The sequence below is a fragment of the Chionomys nivalis genome, chromosome 4 (assembly GCF_950005125.1).
Source record: "Chionomys nivalis chromosome 4, mChiNiv1.1, whole genome shotgun sequence".
NCBI classification, from domain to species: Eukaryota; Metazoa; Chordata; class Mammalia; order Rodentia; family Cricetidae; genus Chionomys; species Chionomys nivalis.
The window spans coordinates 64,179,081-64,201,106 of NC_080089.1; the positions used below are offsets into that span (position 1 = coordinate 64,179,081).

General features: G+C 44.2%; 2 protein-coding genes and 1 pseudogene across 4 annotated transcripts in view; all 3 read left to right on the forward strand.

Moving 5' to 3' along the window:
* The first annotated feature begins 386 nt into the window (after window positions 1–386).
* On the forward strand, window positions 387–5,447 carry LOC130873527 (probable rRNA-processing protein EBP2; annotated as a pseudogene).
* Window positions 5,448–7,509: 2,062 nt separating this feature from the next.
* On the forward strand, window positions 7,510–8,123 carry LOC130873719 (ubiquitin-conjugating enzyme E2 C-like). The gene has a single exon (XM_057768627.1). It carries the CDS (start codon window positions 7,534–7,536, stop codon window positions 8,071–8,073), a length of 540 nt encoding a protein of 179 aa, XP_057624610.1. The 5' UTR covers window positions 7,510–7,533; the 3' UTR covers window positions 8,074–8,123.
* A 3,458-nt stretch (window positions 8,124–11,581) lies between these two features.
* Ints14 (integrator complex subunit 14) overlaps window positions 11,582–22,026 on the forward strand; it is a 31,290-nt gene continuing 20,845 nt past the window's right edge. Inside the window, exons 1-3 of one of the 3 annotated variants that reach the window (XM_057766595.1) lie at window positions 11,582–11,634; window positions 14,926–15,206; window positions 18,051–18,158. In XM_057766595.1, the coding sequence (XP_057622578.1) occupies window positions 14,985–15,206; window positions 18,051–18,158 (330 nt within the window). In that variant the 5' untranslated portion in view covers window positions 11,582–11,634; window positions 14,926–14,984. Of the gene's footprint in view, window positions 11,635–11,687; window positions 11,956–14,925; window positions 15,207–18,050; window positions 18,159–22,026 lie in introns of those variants that run through there. The other 2 variants (XM_057766594.1, XM_057766596.1) reach the window with 2 other exon arrangements.

Sequence of the window (22,026 nt, forward strand, 5' to 3'; positions counted from 1 at the left end):
GTTGGCCTTTCATTCTGTCCAGAGAGAAGCAGAGGCTGCTCTGGGATCCGTGCTGGTAATCAGAAAAGAGTTTCTCCATGAAACCCAGCCAGGAGGTATCCACAAACCTAGAGAACAAGAGAAATTATTTGCCCTCTGCTGGGATCTAGAACTCTCTCACCTAGAAAAGTGTCCCAGGGACACAAAGTATCCCACAGAGAGCCTTGTGGTGGGAGCTCTCGTTCTGCAGGAGCGAACCACCTCTGCCCTCCGTTCCTGGTGCAGTGCCTGCTCTCAGGAGAAAGTATTCTCACCCTGGGGACATGCCAGCCGTCCAGGCTTCTGCCTGAGCTCAGGTGGGCTTTTTGGGTTCTCCCATCTCTTTCTTGCACTCCCTGCACCTCCTCATGGCCAAACCAAACTCAGACATCCATAACTGGGGCCCCGGCCACAGACCTCAGCTTCTCCAAGGCGAGAAGGAGCTAGGCAGGCATGACTTTAATGTACAGATAGCAAGAGGAAGCAATGAATGGCGTCACCGTGGACAGTAAGTCAAGCACAGCTCTGTGCGCTCATGCTGCTGGATTTGCTGCTGGGGGTTGAGGTTTTTTGGGACTCTTTTCTTTAATTTACTTATTTTTATTCTATGTGCACTGGTGTTTTGCCTTCATGTATGTCTGTGTGAAGATGCTAGATCTCCTGGAACTGGAGTCACAGACAGTTGTGAGCTGCCCTGTGGGTGCTGGGAATTGAACTCAGGTCCTCTAGGAGAGCAGTCAGTAGTACTCCTAACTGCTGAGCCATTTCTCCAACCCCTTGTTTGGGACTCTTAAAATGCTTCTACTGCCTCATCCAGAGAGGACAAAGCTTAAAAGTCTTGGGGCTTCTTGCAGAACGATGTGGGATGGTAGAAGGAAAATGAGAAACGGAGCCAAAGGCCAGGACTCTCAACTCTGCTGCCTGCCAGCCGTGTCATCCTGGGTAAGTGACCTAGGTGTCTCAGCTGTGACGTGGATATGGTCAGGTCCTATGTATATGAGTTCTGGAAGGACATCTGCAGAAGGGAAATGGGACCATGTTCAAAGGGAGAGTTAATTTTCACTATACTTTCAGCTAGTTTGTCTTTTACCATGTGTATGCTGTAACATTTTAAACATAATTTTTGTTTGTTTGTTTACTTTGTTTTGTTTTTCAAGGTAGGGTTTCTCTGTGTAGCTCTGGCTGTCTGAGAAGTCCATCTGTAAACCAGGCTGGCCTTGAACTCCTAGAGATTCACCTTCCTCTGCCTCCCAAGTGCTGGGATTAAATATGTGTGCCACCACCGCTGATTTAAGTGTAATTTTTTGAGACAGGGTTTAATGTAGCCCATACTGGCTTTGAACACAATATTTAGGGAAAGATGACCTTGAACTTTTCCTTCTGCCTTCATCTCTCATGAGACTATAGACCTATGCCATCATGTCAACTTTGTGTGATTTGGGGGAATGGAGCCAGAGCTTCATGTGTGTTAGGCAAGCACTCTACCAACTGAACTATATCCCAACACATTTAAATTTAATTTAATTGTAAGAATATTGCCCATATACATAGTAATGACATTGAGGTTACAGGAATTCTGAGAGACCAAACACACGAAGTCTATGAGCTTTATACGAGGCTGCAGGGGAAAAGACCCTCATGGAAACCTTATTTTATAAAGGGCCTGAGACCCAAACCCAGAAAAAACCCATTAAAACTCTAACCTGTGTCCAACTGTACTGGACAACAATTACTGGAAATGCCTGGATTTGTGAAAGGCAGCAATACATTCGATGTGGTCTGAGTAACACATAGGATCTGTCCTCTAGAGCTCCCCCTGTGAGCCCCCCGAGAGGAGAAGAGGTGTGATTCACGTAGCTTCACACCACTCCAAGGGACCCAGACATGAACCTGCAGTGTATCGCCCAGCATTTTTGTAAACAACACTAACTGGAAGTGCCAAGGTGCCAGCCTACAATATAAAAGCAGAACCACCAAAGAGCTTCCTCCTTTGTCCTGGGTTACCCTGGCCTTTCCCTGTCTCCCTCCAGCACCCTGCCCCTTGCCTTGAACTCAGCACTATGTAGCCAGCCCATATGTACTTCCTACAGAAAGTCTGGAAGGCCCCTCTCCTTCCCCCGTGCATGTGAAGGAGAGCTGAGCTAGCACATCGGCTGCCCTCTTCCTAAGCACACCATTTACCTTCAGACTTCGACATCTGCGCCTTCCAAGTTCTGGAAACTTGTCAGAATCCAGGGTCTCGAAGAGTGGGTGTGAAGCTGGACCATAGGGAACACCCCATTCTCCTACCCCCAGCTCCCTAGGGTCGAGTATGAAGGGCATGTCAGGGGAAGAATATCCAATCCTGGCTAATACCAGGCTCCTCTAAGAAGCTTATGGGGCATTGAACAAGTTCTGGGTCCCAGTGCCTCAGAAGAAGCCTGAGGGGTTAGACCTTTTACCAGGGACACAGAGTAGACTCTTCATGGGACCCCACCCCCCAACCCGCAAGAGGCAGTAAGGGAATGTCTCAAATTTCTTACTAAGCTATGGGAATTGGAAGCCATTTAGGGCTTCCATCCTTAGGTGGGAGGAAAGACATAGATAGAAGCAGAAAGTCCTCTGAGGAAACCAAGGGAAAGTGCCTGGGGCTTAAGAGATCAGAAGACTTCAGCACCAGGCTCCAGTTTGTGAGTCGAACCATAATCTAAGTGTGGAGACATGTGGAGACATTAACACCCTACCTATGGGGGAGAGTGTGAAAACCAGAGTTGAAACGGAGGGACTGGAGCAAAAGTACTTTGCAAACTTGAAAGCATTTTGCAAGCGGAATGTATTTTATTAAGCCAAAAGGAAATCCTTGGGGGATCATGCCTGAACATCACGAGGTACCTAACATGTTGGCTCCCCGAGCCTCTTGCACCTCTAGGTCACCACTCAGAGCCGATCACAGTGGAACTCGGGGAAAACAGTGAGGTCCTGAGCCTGCAGCCATGTTCCGGCTGACTCTGCCTAGTATTTGCTGACTGTCTACTTTCCTCATTTTCTACACATCCATGAGTAGCTTCTGCTGTAATCCAAAATAGCAGGTAATCCCTCCCCACCTCACCTCTGTCCCATGTCACCCTAAGTAGCCCAGAAGTGTGAAAGGGAAACGGCTACCTCTGCCAAACCCTGAGGTGGCACCACCGCTGCTGGAAGAGCCAGGCAGATCTCTGTGTCCTGCAGTAACACTGGATGCCCGTGCCTCGGGAAGGAAGGCGGCCTCCGGAAGATTCACTTTTCCTCTCTTCGGAGTTCCCTATGGCCCGCAGAGACGGAGAAGAGAATACAATTAATTGATGAAGTGAGTTTTTGTTTCCGCTGAAACTTCTTTTTTTTTTTTTTTTTTTTTTTTTTGGTTTTTCGAGACAGGGTTTCTCTGTGGTTTTGGAGCCTGTCCTGGAACTAGCTCTTGTAGACCAGGCTGGTCTCGAACTCACAGAGATCCGCCTGCCTCTGCCTCCCGAGTGCTGGGATTAAAGGCGTTCGCCACCATCGCCCAGCTGGAACTTCTTCTATCTTAAAGTGTTACTTACATGACACAGAGCATTCAGGGGAGAAAAAAAAAACCCAGAAAGAGATTCCTTCCTCTCATGTCCTCAACATCCTACTTGATGGAAATGCCTCTACTTCCTTCTGTCTTAGTCTCATGGAAGTAAACATATCTCTCTCTCTCTCTCTCTCTCTCTCTCTCTCTCTCTCGCTTGTGGACCTAAGCGCTCAGCTACTGCTCCAGCATCTTGCCTGTCTGACTGTTGCCATGCTCCTTGCCATAATTATCATGAACTCTAACCAATCATCTGAAACCATAAGCCCCCAATAAACTCCTTTATAAATTGCCTTGGTCATGGTGTCTTCACAGCAATAGAAAAGCAACTAAGACAGATCCCAACTGTATAATTAATTACCCTGGGGAGAGTGGACACAATCCGGCAAGGGCTGAAATCTCAAATGCCTTTAGGCCTGGGCAATAGAAATGAGTTCTAGCAGCTCCAGACAGCGTTAGTGGAGATTGCCCAGGATGGGGCTGCCCAGAGGACAAATGACACACTGAGAAATGCCCCAGTGTCAAACCACTCAAAAGTATTAAGAGACTGAACTTAATCTACAGGCCTATGGTAGGGCAGAATATAGCAAGGTGGGAAGTCCAAGCAGAGATAGAGGAAAAAAGAAGGTGGAGTCAGGCAAACGTCATGTAGCTGCCAAAGGAGAAAGACTCCACAACTTTACCAGTAGGCCACAGCCTGGTGTTGATACATAGATTAATAGAAGTCGGTTAATTTAAGATATAAGAGCTAGCTAGGAATATGCTTGAGCCATTGGCCAAGCAGTTTGTAATTAATATAGTTTCTGTGTGATTATTTGGGTCTGGGTGGCCAGGAATGAAGAGGCAGTCTCTGTTTACACACATGCAGGCTAAATACTCGTACACATAAAATAAATCTTCAAGAGGCGAGTGGAGACGTTGCTGGCTCTGGTGTGTCTTCAGGGCAGTGGAACATCAGGCGCACCCCGCAGGGTAGGAGGCCTCAAGACGACACTCCTTGGCTCTCGGATGGAGTCGGAGTCACCCCTGGTCTCAGACCAGGAACTGCAGAATGCGTTTTTTCCCACGAACTCCCGAAGCCAGGCCTCAGTGTTGTGCTAGAGAGGCCGAAGAAGGCGGTAAATGAGCAGAATGGTCTGAAGCAGTGTTTGGCTGAATTCAAACAGGATCTGGAGTGGGTTGAAAGGCTTGACTTGACCCTGGGTCCAATGCCGGAAGTCAGTGAAACTCAGCCAACACTCCAGAACAAGTAGCAGAAAAAAGGTGTCAATCCAGAAGATGACAGTGGGCCCAAGCTGCAGTGCTGGCAGTATCACCCCGACTTCATTAGCTCCAAGTCCCCACCAAATGACCGACCGATTATTAATTATTTTGCAGAAATGGCCAGGTCAGATCAGCAGATGCAAAAGATTCAACAGTAGCTGCAGACTAAACAGGCTGTTATGGAGAAATCTGAAAAGGCCACACAACTTCGAGCGCTTAGGAAATACGGGAAAAAGGTGCAGACTGAGGTCCTCCAGAAGAGACAGTGGAGGAAGCACATGTGATGAATGCCAGCAAGAAATACCTGAAAGGCTTCTCTGAGAAGCTGGGTTTCCTTGAGGGGAATCAGAAGTCTGCTGAATGCAGTGCAAAAGCCAGAACTAAGAGCCAGCAGATGAGTAAAGGGTCCAATGCCAAACAACAATATAAAAACCAGAAGTTTGGTTTTGGTGGAAAGAAGAAAGAGAGCTATGATGATGTCTCCAGCTTCCTAGCCAACGTGGCTCATGGCAAGGGCCCCAGGAAGCCTGGGAAGAAAGGGGCAAATAAGCGCCCAGAAAAACAAGCAAGACAGAAGAGGAAGAGCAAAGCCCGCTGAGCAGCATCGTGCTCTCTAAAGAACCAAGAAAAAAGGGCAAATGTACAGACTCCAGAATGCTCAGAGTTTTTGTCTTTCTTTTTATAGAATTTTTTTAAATAAATTAAACCTATGAAAGATACTCTTGGTTAAACAAGACTAAAAGATTGAGAAGTTTGCATATTAAAGAATATCGCTGACAAAAAAGAAATCTTTAAGGGTTTTGTTTATTTTGCTTTAAAAAATTTTAAAGACTTCTTTTGTTTGTAATCATGTGTATGTGTGAGTGTATGTCACCTGTGGGCTGGTGCTGACGGAGGCCAGAAGGGATCCAAATTCCCTGGAGCTGAATTTACAGGAGATTGTGAGCTGCCTGATGTGGGTGCTGGGAATTGAAGCCAAGTCCTCTGGAAGAGTAACCAGTGCTCTGGTTATAACCACCGAGTCATCTATGCGGTCTTTTATTTTGCTTTATGTACTTGTTCTCTTAAAGACGCTATCGAGGTTTTACAGGACTGAGTAGCCAGACTGACTAGGTGGGTAAGAGACAAGATCACAAGGGTCTTTAAAAATGCAGACTTTAAGACACTTTTCAAAAAAGAATGTCCCAGGGAAAGAAATTCAGTTCTTTTTCTTACAGAAATGTGGTACCCATCCATTTTTCCCTGCTTTTCCCTTTGACTTTGCCCGCAAAAGATCCCTCTACTTCCTGCCTGTCTTCTTTCCAGCATCACATGAGACTGGGGGGCAGGGGTAGGGAGAGCATCCAGTGGTGGATAAGGCAAGCTCCTGTTTGCAAAGCAAAGAAGTTCATTGGGATAGAAAACATATGAAAGCTTTTCTTTGTTTGGTGAATCTTGCTGTGACTTTAGAATAGAGAGAAGCTTTGTCGCTTTCTCAAATGCTCCGAAAAAGACTGAAAGAGGATTTGAGGGCAATTAAAAGAAAGAGGCCACAGTTTCTTCGTGAAAAGAGAAGAGACACAGAGGGGGAGACCTAGAGTTAGAGTTTCCAGAGGCAGAGCAACAGTTTCAGTGTTTTGGGGGCTGGGTAGATCTGGCTGTGAAGTGCTTGCTCCACAAGCATGAGGACCCAGATTTAGATCCCCCGCCACAATATAAAAATATTATGTGATGGGGCTGGAGAGATGGCTCAGTGGTTAAGAGCATTGCCTGCTCTTCCAAAGGTCCTGAGTTCAATTCCCAGCAACCACATGGTGGCTCACAACCATCTGTAGAGGGGTCTGGTGCCCTTTTCTGGCCTGCAGGCATACATGCAGACAGAATATTGTATACATAATAAATAAATATTTAAAACAATATTATGTGATAATACAAACCTATAACTCCAGAACCGGAGAGACAGCAACAGGTAAATGTCTTCTGGGGGCACATTAGTCAGCCAGACTTTGGAGTGACAGTATCTCAAAATAATTACACAGAGGGCAACTGAGGAAGTCATCCTATGTCAACCTCTAACCTTCACCCATGCATGCACTCACACATGTGCATGCATCATGCATACAAAGATTTCAGTGTTTAGGTACTAATCATGATCCAAAGAAACAAAACAAAACAAAACAAAAACAAAAAGTAAAATGTTGCTTGGCAATGGTGGTGCACACCTTTAATCCCAGCACTCAGGAGACAAAGGCAAGAGGATCTCTGTGAGTTTGAGGCCAGCCTGGTCTACAAGTGCTAGTTCCAGGATAGCTAGGGCTACACAGAGAAACCCTGTCTCAAAAAACAACAAAAACGTGTAATGCTTGAGATTACTGGATGTTTGAAAGCTGACTTAAGGATATTAGAGATTTATTGTTATTTCAAATTTGATTGTAGCAGTATAATTATGTTTTTTTTTTAAGTTCTTATTCGGGGGATCTGGAGAGATGGCTCAATGGTTAAGAATACTGGCTGGTCTTCCAGAAGACAGAATTGGTTCTGAACACCCACATAGCAGCTCACAGCCATCTTTAACTCCAGTACCCGGGGATCTGACGCCCTCTGCTGGTCTCTGCAGCCTCTTCTTTCTTCTGTAAAATCAAAATGGGATACCCTGAGTTGCTCTTTCGTCTCCGCACTCCTGTTCCGCTGCCAGCGTCCTCGGGATGGCCTCGCAAAACCGCGACCCAGCTGCCGCCAGCGCCGCCGCCCTTCGCAAGGGAGCCGAGCCCAGCGGGGGTGTCGCCCGGGGCCCGGTGGACAAGAGGCTACAACAGGAGCTGATAACCCTCATGATGTCTGGTGACAAAGGGATTTCCGCCTTCTCTGAATCAGACAACCTGTTCAAATGGGTAGGGACCATCCATGGAGCAGCCGGCACAGTATATGAAGACCTGAGGTATAAACTCTCACTCGAGTTCCCCAGTGGCTACCCTTACAACGCACCCACGGTGAAGTTCCTCACGCCCTGCTACCACCCCAACGTAGACACCCAGGGCAACATCTGCCTGGACATCCTCAAGGATAAATGGTCTGCGCTATATGATGTCAGGACCATCTTGCTGTCTATCCAGAGCCTGCTAGGAGAACCCAACATCGATAGCCCATTGAATACACACGCTACTGAGCTCTGGAAAAACCCCACAGCATTTAAGAAGTACCTGCAAGAAACCTATTCAAAGCAGGTCTCCAGTCAAGAGCCCTGACACAAGATGTCCAGCTTCTCCTTGTGTTGTCTTTTTTCTTAGATGGTCTGTCCTCTGATTTCTACACTGTGCTGTTATTTTTTGTTTTATTTGTCTTTTTAACTTAAGTCTGCTTAAGCCCTTACAATGTATATTAAATAAATACACGTTGATTGTTTTTGTAAAAAAAAAAATAAAATGGGATACCCTGAGCAAGTTGCCTAGCAGACTAGCCAAATGGTGAGACCTGTACTTGACTGAGAGACCATGCCTCAAGTAGAATAATGTGGAGAGCAACTGAGGAAAATTCCTGACATCACCCTGGAGCCTCAGTTCCACATGCACTCATAAGAACATGCATACAGCGCGCACGTGCACACACACACACATGATCACACACGATAAAAAAAAAATCCTTGTTTTAGAGATAGATACCAAAATTTTTCTAGACGAAATGTTATGTTATCTCTACCAAAATATTATATTGGGAAGAGTTGGTTGAGATGTAAATGAGTGAAGATCAAGAGTAGAAATTAAGTGAAGAGGGATTTATTATGCTATTCCTCCATCTTTGTGTGGTTCTTGTCTTTTTCTTTTTTTTTGGAGGGGGGGAGTCTCATTATGTATTCCTGGCTAGCCTGAACTCAACATGTAGAGTAGACTGTCCTGGAAACCAGAGATCTGTGTGCTCGTCTCCCACATGCTGAGATTGAAGGTGTATGTAGCACCATGCTGGATTTTTTTTTTTTTTAAAGATGAGGTTTCGTGTAGACCAGACTGGCCTTGAAGTTAACAAGTTCATATGTAGTTGAATTTCTGACCCTCTGGCCTTCAGTTCTTGAGTGCTGGGATTGCAGGAAAGTTCCAGTGAGCCTTGTTGATGCAGGACGGCTGGCATCGAACCCAGGACTTTGTGCATACTAAACTAAGCAAGTGCTCTACCAACTGAGCAACATCTCTGCCTCCAGAATTCTGGAAGAGGTTTCTTTGAGAAGGGCCGCCATAGCTCAGACTAGACTTACACTTTGGGAAGGCAGTGGGACGAAAAACTGGACAGAGGGCAAGCGTCGAGCTTGGACAAGACTTAAAAGTGGGTTGGGACCAGGTTGGAGGCAGCAGGAAGGAAGGTAAAGGGTTAGCACAGGTGCGAGAGAGTAGGGAAGAATGGAAAGGGGAAATGAGCCCCTCCCTTTCTTCCCACTTTTTCTGTTACCTTACCCTTCTCTCTGTAGAAGAAAAACCTGGGAACTTAGTGAACAAACCCTGAAATTCCAGTTCAGTTCACAGGGTGCAGGAAGCTACATTTTCAACAAGTACACCTAGAAAACTGGGTATCTAGAACTCCCTGTGAGCCCCAAAACCTAGTCCCTGAGAATAGCTCAAGATCTGACACTAACTTTCATTTTACCACATCATGACCCAACCACTGCACCTTTCAAAGCCTGGGTCACAGAAGTTTACTGTTTCAAATCAGGAAATAAAGGGATGAGAATCACAAAGGGGATGTTACTTACTGGTTTCCTTCAAAGTGTGTGTGGGAGCATATAAAGAAGGGGGCCTTTCAGACGGGAAAAAGAGACATCAGTCGGCTAAAGCTTGGAAGTCTCCTTTGACTCACTCTGACCCTTTCCCCAGTGTTCTCTGATTTTATATTCACTGAAAAACCTTCTGGTTTTCAATGGTTCTCCACTAAAAAGGAAAAAAAAATCTCTAAAATATGTAATGGTTGTCCTAAGTTACCCGGTCTCCTCTTGATAGTTCTGTTTTGTTTGCTTGCTTTTTGTTTTTCGAGACAGGGTTTCTCTATAGCTTTGGAGCCTGTCCTGGAACTCACTCTGTAGACCAGGCTGGCCTCGAACTCATAGAGTCCCCTTCCTCTTCCTCCAGAGTGCTGGGATTAAAAGTGTGTGCCACCACCACCTGACGATAGTTCTGTCTTTATCATCAATTTTAATAAACTGATCTTTTCTAAGTCTCTGAAAGGCCAGTTGTTCGACAGAACTAGGTCGGCAAAAATCTTACCACCCATCAGATGATTAGCGACGAGCAAACGAACAAACTTAAGTTTAGACTTTAAGGTAATAAACAAGACCATGTATCTCAGCTGGCCTAGAACAGCAACCCATGGCTGAATCATCAACACACTGGGGCAACTAGACAGATAACTCCGCTGCCTGCACAGTCTTGGCCAGATCCCTCCTGAAAGAAGGAGATTGAAAAAATAGGGCTAGGTAATCAAGCTTACTTACCTAGAGAACAGAACACGGTCTTAGGTTGAGACCAGCGAGGTTGCGGAAAGGTGTTCTTTCCGCAAATGGGAGCTAAGTCTGCAGGCCATGTGCCTTGACACTGGTGAAGATATTCCCAGAGTCTGATGTGGCTTTGCCACCTCTAATAGAAGAGAGGAAGCAGGAAAGAACAACAAGCAACTAGACCCACACTCTCTCCCACAGAACAAGTTGTGACAAGTCAGTTCTAAGAGTTTTCCTCCCTTAGCCCACTTGCAACCACAAGCGAAAAGAAAAGGTCCTATGCCTAAGGCCTTCTGGGAGCTCTGTGTTCCCACTTGTCACTGGTGTTGGGAAGCATTGCTCTTTGAACCAGAACTACCCAGGGGCCTGCTAGCATCCACTACCTACCACCAACTGGCACTCCCTGGGCCCCAGCAAGTCACCTTTTGCCCACCTCAACCTTCAATCCCCTATGGATCTTCCTGAGTCACATACTATGCTGGGGACATCCGGGGGACAGAGGAGCAGGCAGGGGCCCACGAAACCTTACAAGAAAGCTGAAATGCAAACCCCTCAGCACACCTTAGACGCTCAGAAGTAATAACTAACCGAGCCACGCCTCCGCCAGTCTCAAAGACAGGGTAGGGAAATACCTGGGCTATGTATGTTCTGAGGGGGACTAAGACCTCAACGCAAAATAGGCTCAGGCCAGCCAGGTGCTTAGTCTGAGCACTCAGCCGGGAATTACAACTTTTGTTGGTTTGTTTGTTTTTGCTTTCCAAGACAGTGTTTCTCTGTAGTTTGGGAGCCTGTCCTGGAACTAGCTCTGTAGACCAGGCTGGCTGGTCTCGAACTCACAGAGATCCTCCTGTCTCTGCCTCCCGAGTGCTGGAATTAAAGGTGTGCGCCACCACCCACTCGGAATTACGGCTCTTAAGAGTAGGAAGAGCTTTCTGTCTGTTGTGCAGATGATGTGCTTGACAATTCTGAAGAAAAAAAAGCTATGACAGAAAGAGTCCGAGACTGGCCAAGAGGGGTCTACAGAGAACGCGAGGTAGAGGCAGAGGGGGGAAAGTAAACAGAGAATGGGGTAAGAGAAGGAGGGAAGGTCGAGAACTGAGCAAGACTCAGCTTCATTAGAAATTGGACTCCGTGGCCCAGAGGCGGGGAAGATGCGCCCCTTAGCGTCCCAAGCGAGCTACAGCCCAGCTCCGGCGGTCTGGAAGCCCCGCCCAGGCCGCGCTGTCCGCAGACTCCCAGGTTCCCTTGTGTGGCGCGGCCCTTAAGTTCTGGCTGTGGCGCGCGGGCGGAAGGTTTAAGCGGACGGACCGACGCTGGAGATGCGCTCCGGGTAAGTCCGGGAAGCAGTGGGCTGAGGGTTTTGTTGCTGGTTGGGGTTACCGGAGACGGGGTGAAGGAGAAACGGCAGCGGGCGGGCGACGAGCCTTCGCTGCCGCCTAAGCGGGGTGACCGTCTCTGGGCGCTGGCTCCCGGGCCTGCTCCCGGCCTCCCTTCCGTGTGGCCCGGGTCTTCAGCGCGGCTCTGGTAAACAGCGGGATTTCGCGCCGGAGCCAGGCCTCCTGTGTTCCCTACTCCTGACAGACTTCCGTCTCTGGCCCCTGAGAGGTCCATCTCCTCTTTCCCCAACTAATGTTTTGGGCTCTTTTTAAAGGTAAAATTCCGCCGGGCAGTGGTGGCGCACGCCTTTAATCCCAGCGCTCGGGAGGCAGAGGCAGGTGAAGCTCTGTGAGCTCGAGGCCAGCCTGGTCTACAAGAGCTAGTTCCAGGACTGGCTCTAAAACTACAGAAAACCTGTCTCAAAAAACCAAACAAAACAAAAAAATCCCAACAACAAAAAAAATAGAGGTAACAGTCTGTTCTCCTGTTGCAATCCAAATGAAGGATGCTGTATTTCAGACCATTCATTCAGAGACTAATCATCTGAGAACTCAGAGTCTATTTAGGGCAAGTCAGGGTGACAGGAAAACCGAATGTGCACTTAGAAACTGAAGTGGAATCACGTTTGGGAGGGAGACTCCTGAAACTCCAGCTGCTGTGGATGGGCTAATTGACCCCTTCAGGGCAGAACTATAAGTATAGCTGATGACTTTTAGAGCAGTCGGGTGGCAAGGGTGTATCATTAGGAGAAAGAAGACCCTTAGTTATCCGAAACGTTGACTGTAAGATGGTATCCACTGGTTTAGACTACGCAAGTGAACCAGCCTTCAGGAACGTTCCATTCTTTCTTCTATCCCAGTGCTTACAACCTGGGTACAAAGTTGGATTGCCACAAGTTGGCCACGGCAGAGGGCGTTGCCCTTGGGACCTGACACACATGCCTCAGACAAGAGAAAGAGCCAGCTTCTCAGGTGTCCTCAGAGACGGTCACCCATTGCAGTGCTGACAGCAGATTTCGTGGACTAGAAGTGCTTTTGGTACCTGATGAGTTATCTGTTTTCCCTTCTAAGAGGTGAGGGCAGTATTCTCCATGACCTTCCACTTTTCAAAAGCATAAAGGCCTTCATGCGTAAATATGACCACAAGATCTGGATAAACCATAACTGAGCAAAGTGCAGGAATCATGGGTGTCTCTGCTAAAATAAGAAGAAAGGAGGTGTAACTCTGGTCACGGGGTTAAAATTTTTAATGTATTATTTTGCTAATGAATAAAAAGTGTATGTTGTGATTGGGGTAGTTCATTAGTTAGGATCAGGTATCTGTTGAGCAGATGTAGCTCTGAGTAGGCATTAGTAGGCAAACCCTATTGTGATCCTCGCCCTTAGCTCACTAATACAGTTCTGAACTCATTTTTCTTGGAGCTGCTCCTCAGAACAGAGTTCTGCAGGGTGGACTTAGAAAAATGCTAGTATGTAGCAAATCAGGGCAGTAAGGTGCTGGGTGGTGAGGACATGCCATCTCCCTAAGGGTGGGTATGTTTACCATGCATTGTTTAGTGAGGCAGAGAGAGGGATACATATTTAAATGTGAGGCTGGAGTGGCTCATGGGTTAAGAGCACTTCTGGAGGACCTGAGTTAAGCTCTTAGCACCCACATTAGGCAGCTCACAACCACCTGTAACTCCAGCTCCAGGGGATCCAACACCCTCCTCTGGTCTGCTGGGCACCTGCTCCTACTTTGCATGCACTCACACAGACACACATACTAAATAAAAAATAAATTTGTTTTTCTTTTAATTTTCTTTCAGACTGTCTTAACATTTGGATGTCTAGGAGAGTCTGAAAAAGCAGTTCTTTTCTCTGGGTTAACTTTATTGGTATTGGATACACGAGATGTTACAATATTTGAGATGTATCTCTGGTCATTGTGGTAAAAAGGCTTCTCCTATTTGATCTGCATCCCTAACCCTTACATATAACATTGTTTCCAAGACCCAGTATGTGCTCAATTTCCAACAACCTATACTTACAAGAGGAATTCTAGAATATATAGTTGGTCATATACCTAACAGGAAATCTGCCTATTGTTAAGTTAGTAAAACTAAATTTTGAACCTGATGAGTCTACCCTAATTGTGTATAATATATGCAATGTGATTTTTCTTATTTTAGTCTTTTGAGACAGGATTTCATATAACTCAGACTGGCCTCAAACATCTTAGAAACTAATAATGACCTTGGAGTTCTGATCCTCCTGTCTTCACCTCCGGAGAGCCCAAATTACAGTCATGTACAATTGTGGCGTACAATGTCATTTTGAATTTTTATTTTTTGAGACAGAGTCTTACTATATAGTCCTGGCTGTCTTGGAACTCACTATATAATCCAAACTGGCCTTGAACTCACAAATCTACCTCTCAGGTGCTTGGATTAAAGCCAGGGCTGATGCTACCATGCCTGACCTACAGTATAATTTTTATGAATTCACATGCAGTGTACACACACATGCATGCAGGCACAAACACATGTATTATGAACTGCTTTTTTAAAACTTCATTCTTTATACATAAATATTTTCTAAATCTGTCATTTATTTTAGCTCTTTAACATTTTATTGCATCTGCAGATTAATAAAGGGGCAGCAGTCTCTATCCACTTGAGCAGAAATGTGTGTCTGGGAACTTTGTTCTTGAGAACAGAAGCGTTTTCTCCATACTGAGCTTCTTTCATAATCTTAAAGAGCTCTTCCTTTCTTCCATTACTATATTTTTACTCTTTTATAAGGTTACGTGAAGAAATTTTAACTTTCATAGAGATTTTTAATTTTTCTTTTCCTACAACAAAGGCACCAAGCCACAGAGGAATTAATCCCTCGTACTAATGCTACAGTATTCATCAAGATAGTAGCAAAAGAACAGTCGATTGCATTTGATGGCTAGACGCGCTCTTCAGTAAATTAAGGCATTGATGTAGGAGTGTTTATTGTATTAAGTTGTGTGAACCTGAAAAGTTTGGAGTCAGGGACTACCTGAGTTTATGTAATGCACTTCTGCATTTAATGCCCTTGAATTATGCCTGCTTAGTGGATGTGTCCAGGAGAGACCCTCACAGTGAACCAGTCTTCCTGTTCTCCTTCTCCCTTAATTCTGTGGGGCTTACCTCCCATATATTTCTAGGAAACTGGTTAAAATTGTGTTGAAAAACTTTCCTTCCCAGGATATGTAAGATCTTCTTTCTTTTCCACAGCATTTCTCCAGTTATAGCTGGCTCTCTGTTCTGAGAGAGAGTGCTAGAATTGTTCCATCATGCCCACTGTGGTGGTAATGGATGTGTCCCTTTCCATGACCCGACCTGTGTCTGTCGAGGGGTCTGAGGAATACCAGCGGAAGCACCTGGCTGCCCATGGCTTGACGATGCTATTTGAACACATGGCCACAAACTACAAACTTGAATTTACAGCACTAGTGGTTTTTTCATCACTTTGGGAACTGATGGTCCCCTTCACAAGAGATTACAACACCCTGCAGGTACTCACAGGAATCAATTATTGTAGGTACATTTTGACGGAGCCCACATTTACTGGGAGATAACAGTATTCTGATTGTGGACTGACTTTAGGACTTGGAATTTAGGTATGCAATCTATAACTGAAAACGAGGTTCACATGGTCCTAGCTTTCCGCTGGCAAAACCATGAAATAAGAATGTGCTTTATTGCCGGGCGGTGGTGGCGCACGCCTTTAATCCCAGCACTCGGGAGGCAGAGGCAGACGGATCTCTGTGAGTTCGAGACCAGCCTGGTCTACAAGAGCTAGTTCCAGGACAGGCTCCAAAACCACAGAGAAACCCTGTCTCGAAAAACCAAAAAAAAAAAAAAAAAAAAAAAGAATGTGCTTTATTTTCTTCTCTTGGGTTTTGGAATCTGAAGATAGTGCTCTGTGTGCTAGAATTTAGCATCTTTATGTCTAACATCATTTCTGCCTTCTCATAAAACCTAAGGAACTGAAAAGTGGTCATCCTTGCTTTTTAAAAATCATTACAGGGGCTGGAGATATGGCTCAGTGGTTAAGAGCACTGACTGCTCTTCTAGAGGACCCGGGTTCAATTCCCAGCACCCACATAGCAGCTCACAACTGTCTGAAGATCCAGTTGCAGGGGATCTGGGATCTGACACGTTCACACCAATGCACATAAAATAAAGTTAAATAAACCATAAAAATATTTTTTAAAAAAATCATTATTACAGAAATTCAAAATTACTTTTCTCTCTGACAGATAGCTTTGATTTTTTTTGTTTGTTCTGTTTTGTTTTTCAGGACAGTATATCTCTATGCAGCCTTGGCTGTTGTGGAACTCTGTAGACCAGGCTGGCCTTGAACTCAGAGAGATCCGCCTGTCTTTGCCTCCCAAGTGCTGGGATTAAAGGCATGCGCCACCCATCGCTGCCAGGCCCAAGATACACTTTTTAAACCTTGGCCAGTAGCTATTATCTTCAAGGCTTTTCTGCAGTATGCCAAAGAATTTACTTTCTGACAGCTTTAAATCATTGGTATTTCCAGGAGTGCTTAACATAGTACCTTGCCCCCTTGAATTTGTGGAATTAAACTGAATAGTTTAAGTGATAGTTAAGCAAGTTAGAAAGCAAGGGTCAATTTAGACTGAATTAAAAATATATTTATGGGGGCTGGAGGGATAGCTCAGAGGTTAAGAGCACTGGCTGCTCTTCTAGAGGTCCTGAGTTCAATTCCCAGCAACCACATGGTGACTCATAACCATCTGTAATGAAATCTGGTACCCTATTTTGGCCTGCAGGGAGGGATACATGTAGGCAGAACACTGTATGCATAAATACTATCTGTCTGTCTGTCTATCTATCTATCTACACACACACACACACACACATATGTGGAAAGGGAGCAGGAGAAATGACTCAGCAGTTAAGAGCACTTATTGCTCTTGCATGTATATGGTACACGTGTATAATATATACAGACATACACACAAATTAAGTATTTTAAATATATATGTAAGGAAAATATTTTTGTTAAGGTTCTCTCTATTTTTTTTTTTTTTTTTCATTTTTCAGGACAGGGTTTCTCTGTGTAGCTTTGGTGCCTATCCTGGAACTAGCTCCTGTAGACCACACTGGCCTCGAACTCACAGAAATCCTCCTGCCTCTGCCCCCTGAGTGCTGGGATTAAAACCGTGTGCCACCACCACCCAGTTCAAGGTGGTCCTTTTTTTAGCTCCCATTTTATTTTTTCTTCTAAATGTACTAGTTCACTTTGAGGGGATTTAAGACAAGGTTTTTGTATAACCCAAGCAGACCTCCAGTTCTCAATCTTCCTTAGCCTCTTGAGTACTTGCATTACAGACATGCACCACCCTGCCTGGCTTTTACTATTTTTCTCACAAGCGATTAAGCTTAAGGAGTCTGATATTCAGGGTTCTTTTTTAAATTTTTTTTTTAGATTTATTTATTTATTATGTATACAACATTCCTTCCATGTATGCCAGCAGGCTAGAAGAGGGCACCAGATCTCATTATAGATGGCTGTGAGCCACCATGTGGTTGCTGGGAATTGAACTCAGGACCTCTGGAGGAGCAGTCAGTGCTCTTAACCTCTGAGCCATCTCTCCAGCCCTCAGGGTTCTGATATTTGGAGAATTGCTGTATATGGCACTGAGAAGCCTTAATTAAGATCTGGAACCCTGAAGTCAGTCTGCTGGGATTCAGATGTAGGCGCCGTCACTTCTTATCATGAGAAAGTTACTTCATCATTCTGTACCTCGGTTTCCCTGTTTAAAAGAGGCAGTGGCAAGATGGTCAAATGTATATAAATGCTGGAAATGGTGTTTAAGGTGTAATAGCTGGGCAGTCGTGGTGCATGCCTCTAATCCCAGCACAGAAGACAGAGAGGCAAATGGATCTCTGAGTTTGGGGCCGGTCTGATCTACAGAATGAGTTTCAGGATAGTCAGGGCTACACAGAGAAACTCTGTCTTGAAAAAAAAAGAAAGAAAGAAAGAAAAAGAAAAAGACATGTGGTTAAGGTTGGATACAGTTGTAATTTTCATTTTTGTAATGTATTTTAGTTCTTAATTTCAGTATTTTCATTTTCCTTCAAGTCCACTTAGACAAAGGCTTGGAACTGCCCACGCTCACCTAATAAGAGGAGAGAATAAAGAAAGCCAATTTAAATATCCTTTATAGTTGAGAAAAATCTGTCTCATTGTTTTTCTCTAAAGAACCTGTGCTTTGTGGCTCTCAGAGACTTGGTGTACCCTGTGTAGCATGTATGCTTTGAACAATCTGTGTTTTCTGATAACAAACAATAAAGAACAGTAAGCACTTGTGTTTTTATTCTACAAGGAAGCACTGAGTAACATGGATGATTATGACAAAACCTGCTTGGAGTCTGCATTAGTTGGCGTTTGCAATATTGTCCAGCAAGAATGGGGTGGAGCGATTCCTTGCCAGGTAATGATCAATTCTTTCTTATCACCCTAAGTTAAAAGTGTCAACTGCTGAGTGCTTTGATTTTCTTTAGCTTATTCCATCAGCAGATGACACAGCTTCATCATTCTAGAAACTGCATCTTACACCATTGGTATTTGGAAAGGCTCTGAACCACCCTAATTCATCAGCTAATCTAGTCCACATCGTGCTAATGTGCTCATGAAGCAGCAAAATGATGCCTCAAGGAAAGCAAAGCAAATCGGCTTACTACAAAGTAGCACCATTTGTAGAAGAGACAAAGGGCTCCCAGTGGAGTATAAGAACTGTGCTCCCTGGAAAGGGTAATTGTAGTTTTGAGTGGTAGAATTGTAAACATCAGTGTAGTCTGGTCTTTCTTTATTCCTTCAGTGTAGTATTTATTCAGCAAACTTCTGTCTCGACTCTAAATTGTATGGAAGTGAAGTAGAGAAGTATCCTTTTGTGAAACCTACAGTGGTTCCCTATTAGCATCAAAACAAAGCAGAGTAGCGACAGGAAAGAGAATTAATCAGATGTCTGGTGTAACCTGATACTTTATTTAAAAGGAGAAAACAAATACTGCTAACAGGAAAATTATGACAGTTTTTCTGTGTTTAGGCTCTGCAGAGTTCTGTCCCGCTCACTGAGCTCTGTAGTTATAGTATGATAGATCCATAGCATAAGAAGTGAATGAGGATGGCTATGTTGCTTTATCTACAAAACTAGACAGTGGTTAGATTATGGCCTCTGGGCCCGTTTGCCCCAGTATATGATGTAGGACTTTCTATTAGAGGGTCAGTTTCCTCAGTACTATCAATGGCATAATTAGTATTTTATTTTCTAATTCACAATAAATGTGTAAAGCCAGGCACATATCATACACTTATAATTCCAGTGCTTAGGAGACAAGACTGGGAGATTGCCAATTCAAGACTAGCCTGTGCTATGAAGTGAGACCCTGTCTTACAAAAACAACACAAGGGGGCTGGAGAGTGGCTCAGCAGCAGTTAAGAGTACTGACTGCTCTTCCAGAGGACCTGGGTTCAATTCCCAGCTCCCACATGGCTGCTCATAACTCTCTGTGACCACAGTCCCAGGGTATCCAAGGCCATGAGTCATGCACATGGTGTACAGACATACACACAAACACCTATTCAAAGAAAATTAAAGTGGGGAGGTGTGACTCTGTGATTAGAGCACTGGCTGTTCTTACAGAGGACCTGGATTTGATTCCCAGCACCGACATGGCAGTTCCTAACTGTCTGTATGCCAGTCTCGGGGGATCTGATGCCTTCTTCTGCCTTCCTTGGGTATCAGGTACACACACAATGTACAGATATACATACAGGCAAAACACTCATACACATAAAATAAAAAAATTTTAAAACCCCAGCAACAGTAGTTTTAAGATTGAAGTTGCTTGGCAGTGAAGAAAGGCTAGAGGTTAATTGAGAAGACATAGAGACATAGGAGGCTGAGGTTGATTGGAAAGACGTGGAAGAGGATGTAGGGCATGTTACAAACCTATTCTCTAGATTGTAGGAATGCTTACATAATTAAATGCGGTGGTCAGAACTGTATACTAAAACCACTCAGTTTTGCTGCATGAAAATTATATCTCAAGTCAAATTTTGGAAAAAAATTTAAAAAAACTTTTTTACTAGAGTGAAAACCACACTGTTTAAATTCTTGAGCTCATAAAGACCCTGTGTTACTTTAGATAGTTAAGTCAAATCACTTTAGTAAACATTTGTTAATGAAAACAACAAATGGGGCTGGCGAGGTGGTACAGTTAGAAACACTCGGTGTTTGTGCAGAGGACCTCGGTGTGACTTCCAACACCCACAGTGTAACTCACAACTGTCTGTAACCCCACTCCAGGAGAGCTGATGGGTGGATGCCCTCTTTTGTCTTCCTCTGGCATCAGGCACACCTGTGGCGCATGTATATACATGTAGGACGTACACATAAAAAAACAAACCTTTAAGAAGACAGCAAATGTCTTTTGATTAATTCTTTTCAGGAAAGCAGTACATAACTTTATAGGCATCATTTTCCTTGCCTGCATATATGTCTGTGTACCATGTGCGTGCCTGAAATATTCAAATGAATATCTGATTTTTCTAATAATAAACTGAATAAATGAAGGTTTTTTGTCAGTATCTTCTGAACAGCAGGTACTGGTTTCATTTGCTCTTCTGTGATGAGAGGGGTCAGGACTGATTTTAAGGGCTAGACCTTTGTAACATGCAGACATCAGACATCACCTTTTCATCTTTTGTTTAGATTTTGTTTTGTTTGTTTTTTAAGGGAGAAAGAAGAACCTGAATTGGAGATGAACTGTGTCAGAACGCCTAAATCCATTTAGACTTGCTAAATGTATAAAATCCAAAGTACTATATTAGAAATGATAATTACTGGTGATTTTACAACCAGTTAATATGAAATTTATTTAAATGTGGGTTTTTTTTTTTTTTTGGCTAACACTTTGAACAGCCAGATTGTACCTTCGTTATCTGAGTAGTGTTTCACTTGGGCATTACATGTAATCTGTCATAAAACACGTCTGCAGTTGGTGAGATGGCTCAGTGGGTGAGGTGCTCACGCTTCAAAAGCCTGGCACCTGAGTTCAATCCACAGAACCCATGTGAGATGAAAGGAAAGGGCTGAGTCCATAAAGATGCCCTCTGACCTCCACTCACACACACACACACCAGCATCTATAAAAGCTAGTATAAGAAGTAAATCACACTATTTATAAATTGTTGGTTCCTGGAAGAAGAAATTGCCCCATAGTCAATTGACTACCTTCCCAAAAGATGATCTCCACCCAGGGAACCTCTGTTCTGTATTTTATGGTGAAGTCAGTGCCAGTGTTGGTGTCCATGAGGTGCAGCCACCCACTAGGCTAAAGAGAACTCAATTAGTCTTTTCTTGGGATGTTTAGGAAGTCCACTAGGGCTTTACTATCACCCTGAAGCAGTGGAAAAGAGAAAATGGCTTTTCAGATACCATTTTCAGATCTATTTTATTGACCTTTTCAAATTACAAGTTAAACGTGTGTTTTTTTTTAAAGTCTTGTAGCTGCCAAAATGGCCTGACAGATATTTTTACACTTAGTGAGGACAAGTGACAGTGCCAGATGCATTTTAAAAGTACTTGTCTTTTCAGCTGACCAAGAATAGGATCTGTCATCTTTAAAATGAAGTAGCACAATTCAAATTTGAGGAACCCATATCACTGTGTCTTACCATTTCTTAGACCAATGCCTTAAGTCCTGATTCCTTATCTATTAAGTAAAAATTGGCTATGATTGCTTTTTTCCTTTAAATGTTCAAAGGTAGATTCAAAAAATAACTAGAGTTGGATGTGGTGGTGCACACCTTTATTCCCAGCACACAGAAGCCAGAGGTAGGCAGATCTCTGTGAGTTAGAGGGCAGCCTGATCTACATAGTGAATTCTAAGTCAGCCATAGCTAAAAAGTGAGGCCCTGTCTTTAAAAAAACAAAACAAAAATAACAATTAAATGAAATAGTGTACGCATTTTAAATACACGGTTCATTGACTCCCAGATGCATATACCTATGTAAACACCACTTTAATAAAGATATGTTCCCTATCTCCCTCCCACCCCAGGTTCAGGAAACCTTGGGGAAGAGGCTGAAGAGAGAATGGGAGAGCAGGAAGATAGGGAGGAGTGCTGTGACATGCCATCCCACTCATGAGTTCACAGCAGCTGTGGTTACCTGACAAGATGAAGCTAGTAAAAATTCCTTTGTATATTAGGAAGGGCTCACGAGCCCCATTTGTAGCTGAGGAGATATTGGCGGTTGGTGACTACAAAAGGAAGGAAAGTAATTTGTCCTTGAA

Coding starts and splice junctions, on each gene's coding strand:
- LOC130873719 (XM_057768627.1), top strand. CDS start 7,534: ATGGCCTCGCAAAACCGCGACCCAGCTGCCGCCAGCGCCGCCGCCCTT.